General features: G+C 39.4%; 4 protein-coding genes across 8 annotated transcripts; 1 reads left to right on the top strand and 3 right to left on the bottom strand.

The window, feature by feature from the left end:
* Positions 1 to 2,507: 2,507 nt before the first annotated feature.
* On the bottom strand, positions 2,508 to 3,492 carry LOC140792571 (transcription factor bHLH162-like). 2 transcript variants are annotated; one of them, XM_073143644.1, is made up of 3 exons: positions 3,319 to 3,492; positions 2,832 to 3,224; positions 2,508 to 2,726 (listed from the first exon to the last, which is right to left on the bottom strand). In XM_073143644.1, exons 1-3 carry the CDS (start codon positions 3,442 to 3,444, stop codon positions 2,643 to 2,645), a joined length of 603 nt encoding a protein of 200 aa, XP_072999745.1. In that variant the 5' UTR covers positions 3,445 to 3,492; the 3' UTR covers positions 2,508 to 2,642. The 2 variants fall into 2 exon arrangements, with proteins under 2 accessions (XP_072999745.1, XP_072999746.1); XM_073143645.1 differs by having other exon boundaries at positions 2,853 to 3,224; positions 3,319 to 3,476.
* A 949-nt stretch (positions 3,493 to 4,441) lies between these two features.
* On the top strand, positions 4,442 to 9,356 carry LOC140792068 (proton pump-interactor 1-like). Of its 4 annotated transcripts, none has more exons than XM_073142885.1 (8): positions 4,442 to 4,748; positions 6,111 to 6,472; positions 6,673 to 6,867; positions 6,945 to 7,124; positions 7,237 to 7,431; positions 7,842 to 7,940; positions 8,010 to 8,645; positions 8,760 to 9,356. In XM_073142885.1, the coding sequence occupies exons 2-8, from the start codon at positions 6,122 to 6,124 to the stop codon at positions 9,072 to 9,074; spliced, it is 1,971 nt and encodes a 656-aa protein (XP_072998986.1). In that variant the 5' UTR covers positions 4,442 to 4,748; positions 6,111 to 6,121; the 3' UTR covers positions 9,075 to 9,356. The 4 variants fall into 4 exon arrangements, with proteins under 4 accessions (XP_072998986.1, XP_072998985.1, XP_072998987.1 ...); XM_073142884.1 differs by having other exon boundaries at positions 4,639 to 4,748; positions 5,692 to 6,472; XM_073142886.1 differs by having other exon boundaries at positions 4,731 to 4,954.
* Positions 9,357 to 9,748: 392 nt separating this feature from the next.
* LOC140791933 (beta-glucuronosyltransferase GlcAT14A-like) lies at positions 9,749 to 11,978 on the bottom strand. The gene is made up of 4 exons (XM_073142660.1): positions 11,359 to 11,978; positions 11,207 to 11,282; positions 11,013 to 11,128; positions 9,749 to 10,821 (listed from the first exon to the last, which is right to left on the bottom strand). Exons 1-4 carry the CDS (start codon positions 11,975 to 11,977, stop codon positions 10,322 to 10,324), a joined length of 1,311 nt encoding a protein of 436 aa, XP_072998761.1. The 5' UTR covers position 11,978; the 3' UTR covers positions 9,749 to 10,321.
* An 826-nt stretch (positions 11,979 to 12,804) lies between these two features.
* Positions 12,805 to 21,501, bottom strand: LOC140791932 (probable serine/threonine-protein kinase At1g54610). Its single transcript, XM_073142659.1, has 8 exons — positions 20,761 to 21,501; positions 19,481 to 19,765; positions 19,002 to 19,319; positions 17,696 to 17,923; positions 16,256 to 16,356; positions 14,919 to 15,030; positions 14,007 to 14,456; positions 12,805 to 13,635 (listed from the first exon to the last, which is right to left on the bottom strand). Exons 1-8 carry the CDS (start codon positions 21,175 to 21,177, stop codon positions 13,366 to 13,368), a joined length of 2,181 nt encoding a protein of 726 aa, XP_072998760.1. The 5' UTR covers positions 21,178 to 21,501; the 3' UTR covers positions 12,805 to 13,365.
* Positions 21,502 to 21,784: the final 283 nt, after the last annotated feature.

Here is a 21,784-nt window from a genome sequence, read left to right as displayed (position 1 = left end):
ACAGTCAAAATAACTTAGTCAGGACCATTAAGGATGCCTTGCTTATTTTTGTTCTTCGAACTTGCCTCTTTTCATACATTTTGTTTCATAAATATGTCGTTGGATAATATTGAACTAAGAAAACTAAAAAAATTCCTGATCAAGCATACAATGTTTTACATCTACTTAAACTACACATTGGCTGTAAAAAAAGATTGTTCCGCATCTGTAATTTTGAGTACAAGATGATGCCCTTAACAACCACAGGATTTCTAGATTATGCAAGAGAATGGAGAGAGAATTTTGACTCAATGACTATCTGAATCACAACGAGTCTATACCAATCGAAGCATGGAGATGAGAACTCCCCAAGAGAAATCATGGGATCAGGAATAAAAATCTTCAGCAGCTGTTTGCAATTAAAACCATAAGAAAAACCCACCCAACCTTGGGAAAAGGATATCATTTCTCCTCCAATCCAAGATGTCCAAATATCAAGAACAAAGCGAAATAAACAATGAGATCAAACGGGGAAGTAGAAAGCAAACGCGTGCATAGAAGAGGGACGACAAGAGGAACGGATTGGAAGGTACCAATTAAAACATCATTTAGGTGATAAGTATAACGGAACCCACGAAAAAGAACTGAGATAATCACACCAATATTCTCGCGATATTACAATTCAGTCCCTGTCCTTTCAATATTTACACTTCTTCGTTTGAGGGAAAGCTTAGTCACAGTCGAGATATCATTTATTTTAAACCAGTTGGTCGCTAGCAGTAAATTACAATGTCCATAAAGATGAAAAAAATAATCTGAACAAGTCTCACAATTTAGGGAAACATCAATAATCCAATTGTAAACATATTATGATCGCGTCATTGCACCGAGATAAGAGCTTTCATATGCTCTATTGCGATCCTAGTGGATTAGAACTAATATTGAAGCAATTACAGCGACATCCTACCCAATTAATTAAAACAAAAGAAAATAAGCAAAGAAATAAATTCCAAAAGGCCAACTGTCTTAGTAGATGATGGCAGGAGTGTGAAGGAGGGAGAAGAGAGACGATGACACTGACAACAAAGGATGAATGTTAACACGAGCAAAGGAGGACAAGGAGATGGATCCAACTAGGGGTGTAAATGAGCCGAGCCTGAGTGAGCCGGCTCCAGCTCCGGCTCAGGCTCAGCTCGAAATTAATTTCGAGTTTTAGAATTGGACTCAGGCTTAGCTCAGCTCAACTCGAGCCGAACCCGAGTCCGAGCCCGAGCCGGCTAGACCAAGCCTGAACCAAGCTCAAGCTTAAAAGATTCATTCAAGCCGAGCCGGATCGAGCCAAGACCAAGCCGATCGAACCCAAGTTGAGCCAAAGAAGAAGAAGGAGGAGTTGGGGCACCGCGGCTGTAGAAGAAGAAGAAAAAGAATAAGGAGCAGGAGCAGGAGCAGGAGGAGGCGGCACCGGCACACCGTGGCGAAGGAGGCAGGGATGTGGAAATGAGATTTGGGGATTGGGGATTGGGGATTGGGGTTTATCTCACCCCTTTTATACCGAGCTTATTAGGCTTGGCTCGGTATTAATTTCGAACTAGTTTTAGCGGCTCGGGCTTGACTCATCTCTAACCGAAGAGTCGGACTCGAGCTTCAGCCGAGCCCAACCCGAGCCAAGTCTGAGCCGCTCGTCAAGCTTGACAACCCTAGATCCAACAACAAGGATATCGAAGTCTGCAAAAATGATATATACCAGCGGAGTGATGATAACCACTAGTCGAATACTATTGGCACATGGGCGACTGTGGAGGAAAAAGGCGAAGAAGGAGAGGAGGTGGAAACATATGATGACAAAGAAGAAGAGAGTTGAGGTTAAATGCCAACCACAACTAGAGAATGAAGAAGAAGAAAAAAAAATGAGAAGGGAGAGAATGAAAAAAAGTAAGAGAAACCTCTCTATGAGGGAGAAAGGTCTCTCCCCTCTATGAGCTAGGGTTTCGACTGCTCTAACACATATTTCTTAAAAAAAAATATCAGAGAAGCCCATATAATATCTACACTTCTATCTCTCTATTTTATATTTTATTATGAAAAGTATAAATTTGCTTTGACAGAAACAAAGAAAATCCAAAATATAGATAAATATATGATATGAAATATAGGCCACATTTTATTGTGCATAAGACTCTCTTATATATATATTAACGCTCCTTATTTATAAATAACCTAGAAAGATGAATAAGGCAGTTAAAGTACTTTTAACTTTGAATTATGCATGTTTTCCTATCTCAACTAAAACTAGCGCACCTATTTTTTTTAATTAAAATATGCATAAACATCATGTTCGTATTTAAGGCTTATAAACTAATCAAACTTGGCCTATATGATATAGTAGTACGCGCCGAGTTATGGGTTTCAACACTCAAGCAAATGGATAGTTTGGTTCATTAGATAAAGTTTAAATCAAACTTTAGCCCAATGGATAGTAAGTTACAATCTGAACAGCGCCGTTTAGTTGGTTGGTCAAGATAGTCGCGTAAAGCAAATAAAGCAGTGGTCTTATTCCCACAAAGAAGTAAGGAGACAGCTAAATATAATACGAAAGATAACGAGACAAGTTACGTCAACGTATGAAAAGCCCACACCGTTACACCTCTCCCTTTTGATCCCACTCAAACAAAATCTGCATCAACTATTGCCTTCTTCAAAGTCTCCAATACCTTCCCAGCCTCAAGACCACCAGTTGGGTCTCCAACCTATATAGCACAAATATAAAGTCAAATCAAATTTAGACAAAAGAAACGAACGCAAAAAAAAAAAAAAAAAAAAAAAAAAAAAAAAAAAAAAAAAAAGAGAGCTACATAATTAGTTGATGTATTCACCAAGGTATGCATGGTGTGCAAGGCCATCGCCCCGACGACGGAGAAGTGGGCATTCAAGACCTCGGCCCCTTCCTCTTCGAGAGCTCGAATCGCCTCGTAAAACACAGTTTGTTCACTTGGACTGCTAATTATGATCACCTTTAATCCAAAACCTAGGTCTTGGACTTCTATGTGGGGCAACTTTATATTACTACGACGACGACTACTACTACTACCACCAACCACCTCACGAGTTGCATGGCTTGTTGATCCTTCCGTGCTCTTGAGCTGCCTCTTCCTCTCACTCATCTTCTCCAGCTTCTCCTGCAACCCTTTTATGTAGTTCGCCGCTTCCTCTAGTCGATCGGGAAGCGATGGATTACTCGTCCCATCCTAGTAAACATCGAAGAAATCAACAAATTAATTATTAATACTACCATCATCGATACGTGCAATAATTAAGATAGATCGTAGATATATTACTCACCCTTGAGTTTGGTGGAGTATTTGGGAGAAGGGAGTTGAGCTTGGAGTAGAGAGATTTCATGTGGATCCTCCTATTCCTCTCCACCGTCTTCCTATCAGGCCTAGTCGATCCATGGACGTTCTCCATGGTGGTTTGGATTAGTTAGTTGTAGCTAGCCTTGTTCTTAAAGGCTTTCTTTGCTACTCATAGACAGCGAAAGCTACTAGTAGCGGTATAATGGAGCAATAAACAACAAGGGGGATAGAATTTCTTTTCGAAAAGTAATTGTCAAAGCGTCTCGGTGCGCTGAACAGCAGAGATCTTGGAAGGAAATTTCAAAGCCCTTTGAGTTGATTGTAGCAAACTTTGTCATTGATTTCCTTTTCGAGTCAAACATGATTCTATGTGACGTGTGAAAATTGGACGGCTGTGATCATCGTGGATTTGGATTCGGATGTCGGCAGGCAGCGGAATGGAGATTGACTAGACCCCAAACATGTTACACGTCCAAGGAGTAGATATCACTATGGCCGGTTGGACCGGGACAGATAACATTTTCTGGAAACAAATTAATTAAATCACGAGCATTGCGGCTCTTAATAGGTAAATTCTTACCATACTATTACTGTTTTATACGTATACTTTTTTGAATTATTTGATCGTTCACATAAACTTCATAAACTAAAAAATATATTAAAAATATTTATCTTAGTAGCGTTTTATCCTAGAGGTAAAAAAACTCTCCGAGGATGCCCCTCTATTTTCTTTAGAGTTTTTGTGCAAACTAACTCTCTCCCATTTCCTTTAAATTTATATTAAATATTTTGAAACTTAAATATAAGACTAGATAAGATATACAATTGTTAAATTAAATGACAACTTTTAAATATAAATTACTATTCAATTCAACGTCTTATATGTGAAAATTAAATGTTAATTGTTATAAAAAAAATATTCCACATTGAACGAGCCAATAATAACTTCTAAATTTCTCTTCCTAATATTTAACAGTATTACTTAGTTAATTATATATATAATTCGTTGAATCAGACAATAAATTATAGTTAGAAGTAACTGTTGATTTAGCGGTTTTCTGATTCATCTAACCTCATATTTATATTTGAAACTGAATTAAGCACCCGACAAGAAAAAGTTCGGCGGACTTGAAATAGTCAAAGACTCTCTTGGTCCACCGTCCCGGAGATAACGGCAACGACTTGCCTTTCACTTTGATCTTCAGTCCTCGCCGAAACCGGAACAGCGAAATCTTTCGGACTTCTGTCGTCCGTAAATTCTAACTGACCCATCCTTTTTCCTCGTTTATTTTAACCCTGAAAGAAGGTCCGTAGCCCGTAAAACTGACCCATCGAATACTCGCTTTCTATTCTAAAGTTCGGGTCTTGTTAAAAACTGGAGCTTCCTTTCCTTTCCTCAATTTAGCTCTGATTCAGGTAAGCTATGATCTCTCTTGGCTACTATATGTCTATCCAGTTTGGACTTTTTGGATTCGGCCTGTAGTTTAAGCTATCTCTTCCTGGATTCTTTGATGCTTATTATTTCTTCGATGGAGCGAGAAAAGGGAGTTCTTGGAGTCTTTGCTTGATTTTAAAGAGGAACAAAGGAAGGTCAATTGTGGCGTTTCCAGTCTCTTTGGAAGGTTTTGAAGTAATCTAAGATGAAGTCTTAGCTTATATGTAGCTTTAGCTAGTCAATAGAATTAGGGAAAGGTCGTCACATGTGTGATCCCCCAATTTTCAGAACCTCTTTAAAGTTTTTGAAATCGTGTCGATTTATTTGAATGAATCCCTTGGAAGGTTAATTTTTGGGCTTAATCAGTTGAGTGTGACGTAGCTACCAAGGATGATTCCTGGAAAGTTTTAGTGAATAAATTGGTAAATTATTGAATGAAATGTCTAGTTCTAGGTCTACCACTTGTGTGTTAGCTTAGCTTAATTTAACTGTGGTCGGAACTCATCCACCCAATTAGCTATGTGTTTTAACTCGTCCATTAGTGTATTGATGAATTTGACATGTTCTTTTAAAGGTTTATGTTTATTGCATGTTGATGGTTTATATGTCCATAAAGTTGCTTGTGCTCTTAGGAGAAAAAAAAGGGATTACTTTGATTTCCCGGAATTCAGTGATTTCCTTGTAAAGTCATGTTCTTTCTTGCTAGATCTTTTGCTATATAGTTCTGATGGACACTGGACATAATACTTTTGTTGCATCTTTATGCTCTTTTTAAATGCTTATGATTTTACTTTGTTATATGTGAATGTGGAAAATGATCCTTCCTTTTCACGGTTGCATGAATCATTTCATGCATGGGTTCTTGTCATGCGCAAGTCTGTACAGTGCACATGCTTGTCTAATTTCGGTCAGAACTTGTCACAGGCAATGGACATTAAGTTAAGAGTGGTGGTTGGAAGTGATTCTGCAAAGAGCGACGACCTGTTATATTTTTTTTCTACTTCTGCATCATGGACAATCCCTGTTTTTGGTGGTTTATTATCTTGGCTTTTTAATATGTAAAGAATGAGATGAATCAAGAGAAAATGTGTCCACAAAACAAAGGAGTATACAAGCTTTTTTTCCTTTTGAGAAGAGTAAAGTGAGGTGGTAGTCCTAAAAGGGAAGTTTTGGATAAACACAATAGATGCATGTGCCCTTACTATATGCTCTCATGGAAAATCTGGGCCTAGCTGTTTATGCCATTCCATACAAAATTGATCTTTGCTGGAATTGATGCATTTAGATTTTCTATTAAGGCATTGGGCCTAAAGAACTTGTTTCCCCCCTAACTATGTTGGTAGGAAGCATTGTTATGGAATTAGGGGAAGACAGCATGTCAGCTCTTGCAAAAGGAATTAAAGGGCATGATGACCCAAAAGTTGAGATGGACGACAAAGAAAAAGATTGTTTGGAGGTATTCGGCAAACAAATTAAGATCGGAGTTGTGGATGAACAAACCAGAAGGATCAAGGATGCATCAAACTTTCCAAAGGATGTGGTGGATGAGTGGCCTGCACCAAAAGAGATACACACCTTCTATTTTGCCAAGTATCGGTCATATGAGGATCCAAAGCTGAAGGCAAAAATTGAACAAGCTGACAAGGAGATTCAAAGGAAAAATCAAGCCCGGTTCCTGATAACTGAAGCATTGAGGGAAAAAAGGGTATGTTATATATCTCCACTGCTTGTCCCAATGACTGAACTTTATTTGCCATATCTGGTGGGCTGATCTTTCAGGCTATGTTTTGCATAATGCAAATTTTTAGTATTTTCCATGTGAATTGATAATTTTGGGATGTGACGCAAATTAGAGATATTGAGTGACCTTTTATTTAAATATTTTCCCTTGTATTTCTCGTGCAGTCTGATCGGTCACTTGTCATTTCACAATTAAAACCTTTGACTGCTGATAACAAATACTATCGGGAGATAATTGATGGGAAGCGAAAGGAGATGGAACCTCTTCATGATGCCCTAGGCAAGCTTCGTAGTGCCAATAATGCTGTAAGGGAGAAGGGAACCAGTCTATGCTCTTCAGAAGAAGAGCTTAATAATCTTGTAAGTTGGACGAATCACATTATTTTTTTTTAAGCGTTCCTATTATTTATCTTGTTGATTTTTCACATATCAAACAGATTAAGAGCTTGCATTACCGTATGCAACATGAGAGCCTCACCTTAAATGAGGAAAAGCAGTTACTTAAGGAGATCAAACAGCTTGAGAAAACGAGAGAAACTGTAATTGCTAATGCTTCTATGAGGGCAAAGATTCAGGATTCTTTAGGTCAAAGAGAAAGTATTCAGGGACAGGTTAAAGTAAGTCTTTATTTTTATTTTTCTTGCCTTTTGACTTATGATATCTAATATGATCATCCGCTCATTTGCTTAGTGTCTGTTGGTGTCCCTGATTTTCTTTACACTTTTGCAGCTAATAGGTGGTGATATTGATACAGTGAGAAAGGAGCAACAAGAAGTTAGAAAGAAAATCAAGCATATGGAGGATAAACTCAAAGTCATAGATCATGAAATTGATGCCCTGCTGGTAGAATTGACTGCTGTGAATGAGAAAAGGAATAAGGCATATGAGAACCTTCTTGAACTAAGAAACATGCGTGATGAAGTGGTATTGGATCTTCACATCAAATTACTGCATACTTATTATTGACACAATCTGTCAACTTTGCTGATTTCATCATCGTGATACGAGTCGCTTTTCTTGTGATGGTTTCGTAGGTCCGACTGCTGTTCCACTAATATTCCTTATTATAGTTTCTAATTTTCTAGGGTGTAAGCTGTAACTGGTTGCATGTTTATGAGCAGCTGGTCTAAAATAGTAATATGTGGATCCTAGCCCTTTTTAAATTTCTTTGGAATGCATATAATTCGATAGCTAGATAGTTATGACATATAATATAACACTATCTAATTTTTGGTGAGGGTTGTTGAGCCTGTATTTTTCTCAAGCTATGGAATTGTAAGATGGATACCATTGTATGAATTCCTACCTATATGATATATTTTTTTGTGTTTCAGAATGCTTGTTACTTCCAAAACCGTTCTCTCTTAAACAATGCCAGAAATCTATCTGCAAAAAAGGATATAGCTGCTCTGAGAGAGCTATCAAAGAATGAGGTTTGTATCATATTCATCTTGATCCAGTTCAGGTCTCTTTACTTTTTCTGATGTTTTTCCCCATATCAGATAGAGAATTTTTTGTTAAAATGGAGCAGAAATAGAGCCTTCAGAGATGATTATGAAAGAAGGATCTTACTTTCACTTGACAAACGCCAGCTGAGCAGGGATGCCCGGATGAGGAACCCTGATGAAAGATCAATTGTTTCAGAAGAACCAGCTCATATGGAGTCGGAGGCAACACCAGCTAAGGTGACTGTAAAGCAAGTGCAGGAGAAGATATCTCCTGTCGTACAAGATGATACCATGAGGCACACAGGAAAAGATGATGGCTTTGCTAAATCAACAGAGACAGGATCAACCACAAGACACACAGGAAAAGATGATGGCCTTGCAAAATCAAGAGGGACAGGATCAAGCACAAGACACACAGGAAAAGATGATGGCTTTGCTATATCAACGGAGGCAGGACCAAGAGGAAAGCCAGGTGATCCAGTGGCTGCTGATGATAGTTACACGAGTGAGATTTCTGAAAAGGAATCTGTAGATCTTCAAGAGGCTGATACTGCAAAGTTGAAGGAGATGAAAAAAGAAGAGGAGATTGCAAAAGCTAAGTTGGCTTTGGAAAGAAAGAAGAAGCAGGCTGAGAAAGCAGCCGCAAAAGCAGCAATCAGAGCTGAAAAGGAAGCTGAAAGAAAATTGAAGGCAAATGATTTCATACTTCTGCTTCTTATTCCTTGGGACTTATTTATAAAATATAATGAGGGCCTTAGCGGAACATGCAGCTGACAAATTGTTATCTTAATATCATGTGCACAGGAAAAGGAGAAGAAGGCTAGGAAGAAGGCCGAAGCATCAGCAACTGCAAGCTCTGCGGTGCAGACCGATACCGACTTGAAGGATGTGTATTTGGAACCAGAACATACTAACGCAGATGTTCCTGTTCAGGAAAAAGTAGATGTTAAAAAAGAAAACATAAAGTACAGAAGTCGTCCAAAAGGTCAGGGCCGAACTGCGAAGGTCATGATTAAGAAGAAGAAGTCACATTCTTATTGGGTATGGGGTGCTTCTGCAGCAGCTGCATCGGTGACCCTTCTGTTTGTAGGGTATTACTTCTCTTTTGTGAGAAATTAATGATCTATACACGACATAACTGGTGAACAATCCTGGAAACTTGGTAGATATAACTTATAGCACTTAGCAGAGTGATGGTGGGTGCCGAACTCGACAGCTGCTCTTAGTAGCTTAAAGTCCCGCTGAGCTGTATACAGTTTGTTATTTCTCTTTCTGAGATGGAAACTTACATCTAAGGAAGTTCATTAGGCTATCCAGTATGTTGCATGTAAGATAACGGTTGCTTTCTGTTGTTCAGTTGGGGATTGAGAAATCTAGTTGTGTTGAGATTGGAAGTCCTAATTATGTTATGATTGGGTGTTGAGCTCCTGTTTCGTCATGGCATAGCAACGAGATACTTCAGGAACTTCTGTTGAAGATTTAGTTTACAGGAATGAAAACACTTTGAGCACCGTGAAGTTTGAAAACTCCTTCGTGCTAAAGATCTTATAGTAAGCTGTGATTTGAATATTGCAGACAAAAGTTGTAATCAAGAACAATATACCAACAGCCAGCAGCTCATGACATGAAGTAGCAACGCATAACCATTTGCTATACTTCATTTATGAAAATACTGTGCCTACAATTGAGAGCAGAGCATTCGAAATCTTTCTTGACCTTTTTTTTCAAATAAAAAACTTAATTACAATAATAAAATATCACATTAAAGAATAATATGATATCAAGTCCTGAAGTACAAATGCAAACAATACAAAACCCTACAGTAGAAATTAAGAGAGAGAGAGAGAGAGAGAGAGAGAGAGAGAGAAATAATAGGTATGACAAGAAGAACTAGGTGGAATACCCTTTGCAATAACGAGGAGAGTGAGGCTGTAGGCGGTAGCAAGGGAGGTGAGGCGAATGAGGTCGAGTCGGGAGCTGAGGTGTTGAACTCGATAGAAGGGTAAAATTAACTGAGGTCTGCCAAAATTGGGACTTTCATGGTACTGTGGACTCGACGACGGCGAGGTAGTTGCGGCAAGGACGATAGCAACGGCAAAAAATGCAGCGGAGAGAGAGGAGCGAGCGGCGAGGGAGAGGGCAGTGAAGCGAATGGGAAAGAAAACTTTAGAGGAGAGAGAGAGAGAGAGGGAAGAGGCCTCTCCCCTCCCCCTAAGGCCCTAACCGCTCGGGCTAGGAGAGGGATGGGGAGGAGCATGCCGGCGGCGAGGAAAAAAAAAACCCTTTAAAAGAGAGATGAGATGAACTGCGATGGAACCTAGTAGAGCTAGTGCTGGCACAGGGGAAGAATGGTTTCCCAACTAGTATTATTTGCACTGGTTCTGAGCAAACTTGTTTGATCTAACCATCGTATCCATCAGCCTTGCAAGCCTACGTGCTCCAGGTCCTGGCCTCAGCCTCGTCGCGTCTCCGACCTCCGAGCACGTCGTGTTCCCCCCGCACCATCCCCCTGGCGTGAAGCTCCCGTTGCTCCGACCAAGGAGCTCGACGTCGATCTTGTCCAGCACAAGATCGCCTTGCCTAAATTTCCGTGCAAACGGTGCATTGCTCCCGATCATTTTAGTCTTGTCTGCTATGGTTAGGCTATGTGGATGTTGTTTTGGCGGCACGTCCCATGAGATGTAATGGAGGTCGTGGTTGACGGCCGTGCGCGCGAACTCTGGCACGTTGCAGATTAGTGTCTGGAAGTAGCCCTCAGGGGAGGAGATGAAGTTTGTGTAGTACATGAGCAGAGTTCTTGGTAGGTTGTCCCACCCCCAGATGCAGAACTCCACGAATTCTCGCGTTAGAGCCACCCATGCAGAACCTTTCAAGAAAAGGGGGAAAAAAAGGCTACTTGTAACTTAAATGCAATTATGTTGTTCATATCTCTAGGAAAATCTTGTTGATTGTAGAGCTTTTATGGTGTAAGAAATCTTTCAGATTACAACTAGATGAACAGAGAGCATTTCTAAGCTCCTAAATTGGATTTAAATTATAAGATTAATTATACTCAACCTGTGTACAACTTGAATGCAGTGGGTACTTGTCTCCTCTGAGCTACCCAAAAGACATCACGCTTCTTTGACAGATAAAGCCCAGGATCTATTATCAAAGGCTTAGCTCGCTGTTCTCTGAAATCAAATGTTCATAAATACAATCTGTGAACATATACTTGTTAGGAAAACCAAATGAAGAATTAATTCACTCACTCCTTCCATCCTAATCGACTCGTATGATCTACAAAATTGAGATCCCTTGGCAAAGACGAAAACACATGCAAAATATCTGTAACAACAAGCTCAAATCAATATAATTCTAACCAAAATATTAAACATCATGCCTCATGAAAATTTAAACTCACCATCCTGGGTCATAAGAGGGTAATCAGAAGCGCTGAGATTTATAAACCAATCCCACTCCTTGCTCTTCTTAAGTAGGATAGCACAAGCATGCAACGTGTTAGCAACCATGGTAGGACCCCTGTAAGTAACCAAGTTAGCCTTGGTGATGACGTGCACGTTGTTGACCTTCTCAAACATGGCGTTACTCGCGACACGAGAAGCGAGCTCCAGTCTCTCGATCACAGGCGATTCCAAGTCCAAATGCAGTACGTAGAAGTTGTGAGGGTGGTATAGAGCATGCAACGTCCTCCACAAGCGATCCAAGTCGCCTTTTGATCCAGAGACCAAGTAGGCCATGCGTGGAATCGATGAGCCCTTGTTCATGGGTGTTTGAGGATGTGACGAGAGTAGTGATTCTACGAAGACAGGGCTGGTTTGGTTGTACAACTTTGTGGGTAGAATGGAGAGGAATGAATTGATGCTGTAGAAAGAAGAAAGGAGGCCCATGTTTATGGAGGTGATGAGGAGTGTGACGCAGACGAGGGAGCTCACAATGAGGGGAAACAGCCATTTGTTATCCGTGGTAGGAGCTCTAGATTTCGTGGAATCCATTAACGGAGCTATGTCTTTTCCATTCATATATGGCTAGCTAATCAAAAAGGAAGGCGTCACGAAGAGCAGAATAAGAGAAGGATCCATTGTTGGCTTCCCTCGTGAAAGAGTTTAGACTCGATTGATCAATCTCGGTAAGTGAAAAAGAAATGAGATCCCTTGGGGTTGATTGGTTGGGTCCTAAGTTTAAATTAACCTAAATTTTTTCCTCCACTAATAAATGGTTGTGTTTATTGATGAGGTAACAAGAGCTCGCAAATATTACGGAAACGGTTGATCTAATAGTTGTGGAAAGTAGCAGTTAGGGACTTGGCATAACGTTGCATTCAACCCGGTCGTGACGGCAACAACTACGCGCAACTCAACTCCCATCCCTCGCCGACGACGACGAGGACGACGGCTACGTAACCACATCTCTCTGACGCACTACTCATACGGTTAAGAGTTGTTGTTACATTTGCAATTTAGGAACCAAATCTTGGCGATACTTAGTTGACTCTCAACCTTGGATAATTCGACCGAATTAGATTTGATTTGGTCTCGATTTTTGGAAAGTTGACAAATTGCTCTCGTCTCTCAATTACAGTTCTCGTTTGGTGTGGAATTGAAACCATGCCTGGTAAGTTGATAACACGTGTGCACAAGAGAAGAAAAGAATTGCAACAAGTCATTTATTTTTTCCTTTTTCCTGTAAAATGAGATTTTGTAAGGCTGATAAGATAAGACATTGCTAAGTTTTCTTCCTTTTTTAAAATTTTCGTTCCAAAACTGCAAGTCCAATAGAGCACAATTGAACCCACTTTCTCTCTCTTTTCTTTTTTCAAAGAAGAAAAAGAGGAGGGCAAGATTGATCGTTGAAAACTAGCTCTTTCATAAACCAAAAGTGGCTTAGAGGCAACCACAGCAAACAACTGCTCCCAATTTATGACATCTTTAATGGGAAAATACATGCTTGCTAATTGCAAAAACTTCCAAACTCCATAGTGTCATCCATAAGATCAAAATTTAGATGCTAAATGCCTGAGGTGACTTACCGCATCCAAAATGTAGGACACTAGAACCCACGAAGCATGTCTTAGGATTCATCTATATACCCAGTGCTCCCATAATCAATGGATAGCGGCTGACCAAGCACAGAAGACCACCATCCAGTCCTTAAATCGCCAGTCCAGCAGAAATAAGAAAATGGACTTGTTACATCATCCGAATTTGAGAATTTAGGAGCTCTTGGCTTAAGTGACTACACCGCCTTCCAATTAACAAATCATTCCTCTTCTTCGAAGATTGACAATAGGCAAACATTACACAGCCCTCTATGTACATAACCAGCACTCAGGCACCCTAAAACCAATCACCATGTGATACTCGACTTCAATTTGTGTATGCGATAAATTCTGGCTCTCCTTTCCAAGATTTTACTGCAGACCTCCTCGACTGGAGGGGAAGAGTGGAATGGACGTCCCACGGCTCGATGGATAGAGTGGAGCAGCACCAAAATCACCAGGCTTTATGCCAAACAGATTTCCTTCCCCCTGGACTTTTCTTACTCTTGACTTGTCAAACCGGGATCGTCTGATAACTTCTTGGATCTGGCGATCATGGTCCTTGAGCATCTGATCAACATCACCTGATGGGCGTACTAGCGGCCCAGAATAATGAATGTTATTTCCCTTCGGACCATAGACCTACATTAAACAGTGATTTATCACATTATGTAATGTGGAGCTAATAAATTGAACAAACACAAAAAGGGAAGCCGTAATACCATCTCCTTTGTTTGGCACAAGTGAACAGCAGGGAAAACATAACAACTAATATAGTTGTGGTGATATAAAGTGCCTAAATAGAAAGTGAAAGTATCCAATGATATTCTTGTTATCCACATTTCAAATGCCAAAGAAAAAACATTAATTAGTTTCTTCACACAATCAATAATGCATCGGGGTGGGCTTATCTAGATCTATCTGATATTCATATTGCACAAGAACTAGAATTGGTACTTGCCACGATAGAGAAATGTGGACGAATAAAACAAGACAATGTTTGAACCACTTACAGCGGGTGCATCCATGTTGCTGCTCCTCTCATCTTCTTTTAAAATTTGATCATATTTTCTGGTGGCATCCAAGTGCTCATTAATAGATTCAGACAACCTGCCCATGTGAGCTGTTGGTTCTGCTAGAGCACCAACTTTCTCGTTGGATGATCTGTTGTCATCCAATGAGACATTCCTCCTTGCTGAGACTGATCCAGCCAATGCTGAAAGATTGGCAACCCCAGAAGCTCTAGGTATTTCCCCCTCATTCCGCCGAGTCCTGGACCATTGATTTCGGTGGACCAATGGCCCAGAGTGTGAGGACCTATAAGAAGAGGGACCTTGTGAATCTTCAGCTGCTCCAACGCCTGGAGCTGGACGAGGTGGTTCAATTGGAAACCCAGAAGCAACTTCCTCATGTGGAATAAACTTCTCACTCCTACTTCTGGAATTGGGCTGAGCTTGCCTTTTCTGGAATAGAAACACAAACATATATAACACTACAAATTTACGATATATGGATTCTGCTAGCGGACATAAAAAATAAATAAAAAGAAAAAAAGAGCACACTCTTTAAAATAGCTCTAACGGAAGTGGGATACTATCTGCAGTATTATGTTATAAAATAGATTGCAGGTTTCACTTTTGACATTTGTCTGCCAATTGCTAAACCAACATAGGATCATCAAAGTTCTAGCAATTAAAAATGATACAATTTGTCAAGCGGTAGGCATACAGAAGATAAATGGACATTATGTCTGAGACTGGAATATGAAATAACGTCTTAGCTCTTTAATTTACTAAGCTTATAAACATATCCATCACGGAACCATCAGTAAGTGGAAATAGCAGGTAAAAAGACACTGGCAAAGCTAGGAAGTGCATCCAGTTAACTGTTATATCAATAATTTCTTTTCAAAATAAAAGGCTTACCTGCATTGATGAAGCTAACTCAGCATTTGCGTCAGGTGCTGGAATTGCTCTAGACTCTCTTTGTCTCCTTTCTGGATCGAGTCTTTGACCCTTGCTTCTAGGAGCACCCTGCCTGTAAGTTTCACATGGTAAAGAGAACATCAGTTGTGCTAGAAGAAAGCAAATTAGATTGCTTTATATTCAGAATATAAAAGGTTTCCGGTCTACTTCCATGGTCTAGGTTTGTCTGTATTACACATAATGTATCGGATGTGAACTTCACAGATACGTGAGATACTTGTTCTAGTAATATATTTTTAAATAAAATAAAAATGCAAGCACTTCTAATATACCTCTTCGACATTTTGGAGATATAAGGTTATGATATTTGTTAGTGATGGAAGTCTACTAAGATAATTAGCATTGAAGTATATTTCTTTATAACTAAGTTGAGAAGGTTCTCTTTGTAATAATGTTGCTCTTAGATGTTATTTTGTGGTGTATTTTAGATTTTAGAATAGAGATCAGGATCTTGTGCAAATATAGCTACTCTTATGATTTAGAAATCTGATCTCTTATCTACCCTCCGTATTTTATTTAGAACAGTAGCATATGAATGTCCGGTTCTTGATAAAGAGAAAAAGAGATGTCCTCAGCTATATTCTATCACAAGTTGCAACTATACACAATAGTTACATAGCCATGCACAGACAAATATACAAAAGTACATTTATAACATTAGCATATCCTATCCTTGTTTTTCAAGGTTTATACTATGTTGTATCAACTTATTTGAGTCATGTGATCCATAATATCATGTTCATTTTCCATACGAACATTGACATAAAACCTTTTAGATTACTTGGCAAACAAACTCAGATTTTACCACCATAGGTGATCATTGACATAAAACCTTTTAGATTACTTTGCAAACAAACTCAGATTTTACCACCATAGGTGATCAAATTGATAGAACAAAAAATAGAACAGAAAGAAAGAAAAAGAAATCTAATGCAAAATTAATTGATAGAAGGGGAGGGGAGGGGCGGGGCGGGGAGAGAGAGAGAGAGAGAGAGAGAGAGAGAGAGAGAGAGAGAGAGAGAGAGAGAGAGAGAGAGAGAGAGAGAGAGACAGAGGGAGGGGAGAGAGAGAGAGTAGGCTATGACATAAATTTGTGAGATATACCTGAACCCTAATGCTGTCAAGCAGCATCAAGATAAGAAAACTACTGCTTGAAAAGGAAAAAGTATTCAAAGCACAGATTACAAATAATTGAAATTTTCTTAACCTAGGCACGATTTTTCAATGAAGAGGCTAAAGCAATTAAATGATCAACAAAGTGGGTAGGTGGTCCAAACCTTCGAGCTTCCTCATCTCGTCGTTTTGCATCCAACTCTTTGCTTGGAGGATACCTTGGCAAGCTCGACGGATCACAAGCAAGTGGCTTTGTTGTGAAGAACTACAAAATAATCAACATAACTCAGATCTTCTCCTCCAGGGAAAAAAGTTTATCATGCATTATTGATGTAAAAGAAATCAAATGGCTAAAAGACTGCAGTAGGTTCAGATGCCACCATAAGAAAAACAGTTCGTAACAAGCAGCAAAAAAATACGAGAGAAACAAGGCATGATACATCTTATTGAAATCAACTAGGAATACAAGAGTAACAAGACATTCAAGAAACCGGTGAGGATCCCTCAATTGCATGGGTTTGAAAGCATTAAAAATGGAAAGCAAGGAAGAAAAAGTTAAAACATCACTTGCAACTAGTACACCATTCTATTGGAATACGCATCAACCATGAAATGCTGAATTATAAGTTTATAACGACGCCTTAGCTTAAGTTAGTGATTGACCTTCCATATTCACAAAGAGAAATACGGTAGCCGATAAGAGTGGCAATTCCAAGTCCTTCCAAATCATCAATATTTCAAAGTCAACCCTCACAAATTTCCATTATGGTCAAAAATGCATGTCTGATTAAAGGAATCTACGTTGTGAATTGAAAGGCGGCCGTGGATGACGGGCAACCACTCCCACCGCCTAGTGTTTAGGTGGAAGACGGGCACCAAGACGATCTAGTATTTTTAATATATAAAAAATAAAAAAATAATTATCTATGATATATAATATATATTAATATAGCATATAAATTCTTTTAATAGTAATTTACAACCATAACAACCAAAACTCACAAATCAACTAAATATATATGGATATGTGTAATGTATATATGTGTGTATGCGCGCGTGTATAGGAAGCATGACAGGTAGTGAGAGGATATCCACCAACTCAAGTGCATGTGGGACCACAATGTTTCAAAAAGAAAATTTGTGGGCTCCTAATGTAGTGAAAGAGAGAAGGAAAAAAAGAAAAGTAGAAGAAGAATAAGAAGAGGCTCTCTCTCTCTCTCTCTCATAATCTTATCACCCGCTCTAACGCCACCCTCCCACCTTGTGCCAGCAGCATTGCCAATTTGCGTGGCTGCCACCTTGGTGGCCGCAAAAAATGCCTTTCAAAACCATGAATCTTACGTACATCAAACGTGAACATATGCAAACTGGAAATACAAATGAAACTCTAAAAGCAAAAAATTGGCAAATAAAAATGAACTATAAAATCTATCTGATTAATTAAGTAAATAAATAAAAGTTACAATATCCTTATGCAAAACATCTTGTGAGTTCTCATAGTGAATCTAAAGAGATCACTCAACACTAAAGCTTACCACTAAAACAATTATTATTAGAGGGTCAGACCATAGTGGGGAAGAAAAATGTATATAGAAGTTGAATACCTCACTCTTAAGAGCCGAAGCAGCGGTTCCACGATCTGCTGGATCTACTGAAAGAAGAATGTCCATTAATGCTAAAGCTGGTGGAGGAAAATCTTTAAATGTATCTGCCACACATCGCCTATAAGGATGCTGTGGTTTGAAGATGGTGGCATGAGGCAATTTGGATTTCCTCCAATAGTCCTCAGATGGTGAACCACAGAGCTTGAATATCTTGTGTAACTGCTCAACCTACAGAATACTATTTCAATTAGAAAGATATGTAATCTAAACAAGAAAAACATGATAGCCTGATTTTATAATTCAGAACTAATAGGTTGCTATATCTAGGGCTAGGGCTAGAAAAGAACAAAATCTGAGACTAATACTAGAGTTCTCATGCTTAAGCACTTGGCTAAGTTGCTACAAAATCGTAATGAACTAAGTCGAACTCGAGCTCACTTGGAAGATGTTCTCAAGGCCTGCTCATTAGTCAAAATCCCAATGACTTGCCACATTGAACCAAACTGATCTAGTAAGAGATCGTATACTTGACTTCTTTATGAAAAGAGCTACAATAGGATTTGTACTCAGCTTGATCAAATAACCAAACCAAGCTCAAGTCAAGCTATAGATAACCGAGCCCAGCTGCTCAAAAACAGCTCATTTTGTTTGAAGCATCTTTAGGTATAAGACTATCAAACGAGTTAACTAGTTAAGCCAACTCAAAAATAAATAATATGCCCATGAATAGATTGAGTTTGCCTTTAATGCAAGCCTCCAATTTCTCTTGATATTAGACTCAACCAAATTCAACATGAAGAATAAAAAGTTGTGCTTGACCTCTGAAGTTAGTTAAGTTTAAACAGTCTTGAGCAAACAACAGCTTGAATAAGGTCAGCCCCTTATGGTTCAAAGGTTAATAGAAAATAACTGCATAAATTAATAAGATCTATTACTGCTAATTTTCCAATAAGAAGTGTATTAATACATTTTGTTATAATTTCAATATTCATCTTTTTACTAAAAACAGGCTGAGCTTGATTCCCATTCTTAGCTTGATAGAAATTCATGTTATGTTGATTGGGCCAAGGGGATCCGGCTAGCTCCCTTACAGTCATAAGGTCAAATCTCACTCTGTTTTAGCTCCGTGGACTTACAGAGTAGAGTCTACTATGAAATGTTTGCTCATAGCAAGTGTTTTTGTTCTCAGTCAAGTCAACTATGTAAACTTATAGCTGCCTCAAAAGTAATGGACCTTGTATCATATATTCGACACATCATTCATCGGAAGAAAGAAAGAAAGAAAGAAGAGACCACGATTTACTACCTCTGTCCTTCCAGGCATTATCGGCTTTCCTGCATAAAGTTCAGCAAGAATGCAGCCGGTACTCCATAAATCCACAGAAATACCATAATTGGTGGCCCCAAGTAAAAGCTCTGGAGGTCTATACCAAAGAGTAACTACTCGACTTGTTAGTGGGTGTTGTTGGTCAGGGTCAAAGAAACTAGCCAAGCCAAAATCAGCAATTTTTAAGATGCCACTGTTGTCAATCAAGAGATTGGAACCCTTGATATCTCGATGCAGAATTCCACGACTATGACAATGGTCAAGTCCACGTAATAGTTGTTGCATGTAGCATTTTACCTGCAAAATTGCACTAAAAGTTTACATTATATGCCATTCGTCAAAATGATTATCATGTTTATGGTGATGTCTTTCTCAAACAAGATATAGAGATGTGTTACAGAAACACAGCCAAAGCCAATCTTAAAAAAAAACAGATGATCTTACTAACTTCTACATACCTGGGTTTCAGTGAACTTGAGTCCAGGGAAAGAAGCAAGTCCAGCTAGGTCATGTTCCATGTACTCAAAAACAAGGTATAAACTGCAAGACATCCGTGATGTTACTAAGCCCTCCAACTTAATAATATTTGGATGATCAAGTCTGCGCAAAATGAGTATTTCCCTAGCCATAAACTTTACACTTTCAGGCTCCAAATTGTCAAAACGTACTTTTTTCAAAGCAACAATTTTATCTTTTTCAAGATCACGAGCTCTATAAACGTTACTGTATGTTCCTTGTCCAATCTGCACCCCAAAAAGCAATATTACAAAACCAATGCAAAGAAAGGTTATAATGGCATACTTCAAGAGGTATATAAAATGAGTAGGAAAAGTAAAGTTCTCTTGGGGAAACAAGTAGCCGACAATTTTAAAACCTTTCAAAAGTCATTAGTGAAAAGGATCCAACAGCTTTCCGATGAGAGACATACCAAGAAGACCTTCTTTGAATTAAAAAAAGAAATGGATTTAAACAAGCCCAATAGAAACTAAAAACAGCTCTCCTGGACTGACAGATTTGATTTAAGGCATTATGCCACCAAAAGTAGACCTGGATGCCAACTCTTTCATAATCCAAATAGGAATAGGTAACTTCTTATATCTCCACCACCACAATAAACCTACAACTGTCTATATTGAAATATCCTCCAAATCCATCTCCGTATGAATGTTGCACTGTACATAATTAAATCGATTAAAGATTTAATTCAATCAAAACCCTGAATTTAGCAGGCAATATCTCAAAATTTTCAAAAGCCGTATCAATCTGAGGGTCCGAAGATGTAGATTTATCCTATTTAATGCGATGTCATAAGCCCCTTTTAACATCACAAACATAATAAATTCTTAATATATCATGTCTTCCATCAACCCAGAACAGAGCATACTTTTTTTGCCTCTCAAGTCTCAACATCAGAGCAACCAGGTTGACAATAAAGATAACCGACCAACACAACGCGGATTCACATAGAACTTAAAAGGTGCCTAAACTTCCTCAAAATTCCCGAGCTTTAGTCAGTTGTTCAATAGCGTTATTCTTCTCAATTGTTTCTGGCAACATTACTGTTTTTGACAAAATCTGGCAACATTACTAACCAGATACTTTGGACACAAACAGTACAAAGTATACCTTGTAAACAGAAAAGGTATGAACTTGGCTAATCTTTTTCAAGAAAACGATGCGCTAAATCAGAGAACCTTGTTCCTGTTCTAACAAAACTAAAGGGAGGAAAAGATCTCACCTTGTCGAGCTTCTCAAAGGAATCAGCACGCCGAGGCACCCATCCCAAGATAGCCTCTGGGGCCACCGCGGCGAGCCAAGGCGGCCACCCAGCCGCCACCTGCTCCCCTTCCATAGCCTTGGGAACACCTACCCCCACCCTCAGAGAATGACTATAAAACAGCGCCCTCTCTCTCTCCCTCCTCCTCTCCACATCACCGCCGTTAACCCTAACCGAGCCACTCCCTGGCCTCCTCTCCGCAGCCAAAATCCCGCCGCCGCCGCCACCATCTCCCCTAACGCCAACCGCCTCCGACGTGGGCTTCACCGACGCGATTGCCGGCTCCGACCCCCCCGATGCCGCCGGAGCGCCCGTCCTCGAGCTAGGGCTCTCCCTGCTGTCCTCTATAGCATAAGGCTTGCCGCAGGCGCAGCCCATGGCTTGGCGGGAGAGCCCAAACCACCGATTTACCTACGCCTCCTCCCGATAGCCACCTCGCCGACGGCCATTTCCAGAAGCCGAAACCATACAAAAAAGGAAGACTTCTAGGGTTTTTCGGTTTCCAAACCTCGTCTACTCTTTTTTCTCAATGGCTTCTCGGAGAAGAGACCCGAGAGGTGTTTGTGATTAGGGCAAGGTGAAGAAGTGAGACAGAGCTGGGCGAAATTCAGAATTTGCCATTATGTAGGGGCCGAGATGGAATTTAATCCTCGAGTACTTTTAATAAATTAATACAGCAGGATGCGATTTACTAACTGCGCTGTTCTGCGTCTTTTTCTTTCGACAGGACTGTTTCTGCAAAAACTGCTCACTTGACAGTTAATTATCTTTTTTTAGCAGGCGGCTTTGGGTCAACATTTTCAGAAACTCCAAACTATAAATACATAAAAATAAATTTAGCAATTTGGGCTTTTATCAAATATATATATATATATATATATATACATGATTAAATTGATACAATAATAGGTAGAAATATAGCAAAAGTTGATAGAAGCCAACAACTGCTGCCTGCTGGGAAATCTATCTCAACTCCTTCCCAAAA

The sequence above is a fragment of the Typha latifolia genome, chromosome 7 (assembly GCF_019914945.1).
Source record: "Typha latifolia isolate L0001 chromosome 7, TyphaL0001v2, whole genome shotgun sequence".
NCBI lineage: Eukaryota > Viridiplantae > Streptophyta > Magnoliopsida > Poales > Typhaceae > Typha > Typha latifolia.
This window is presented reverse-complemented; position numbering and strand designations above follow the sequence as displayed.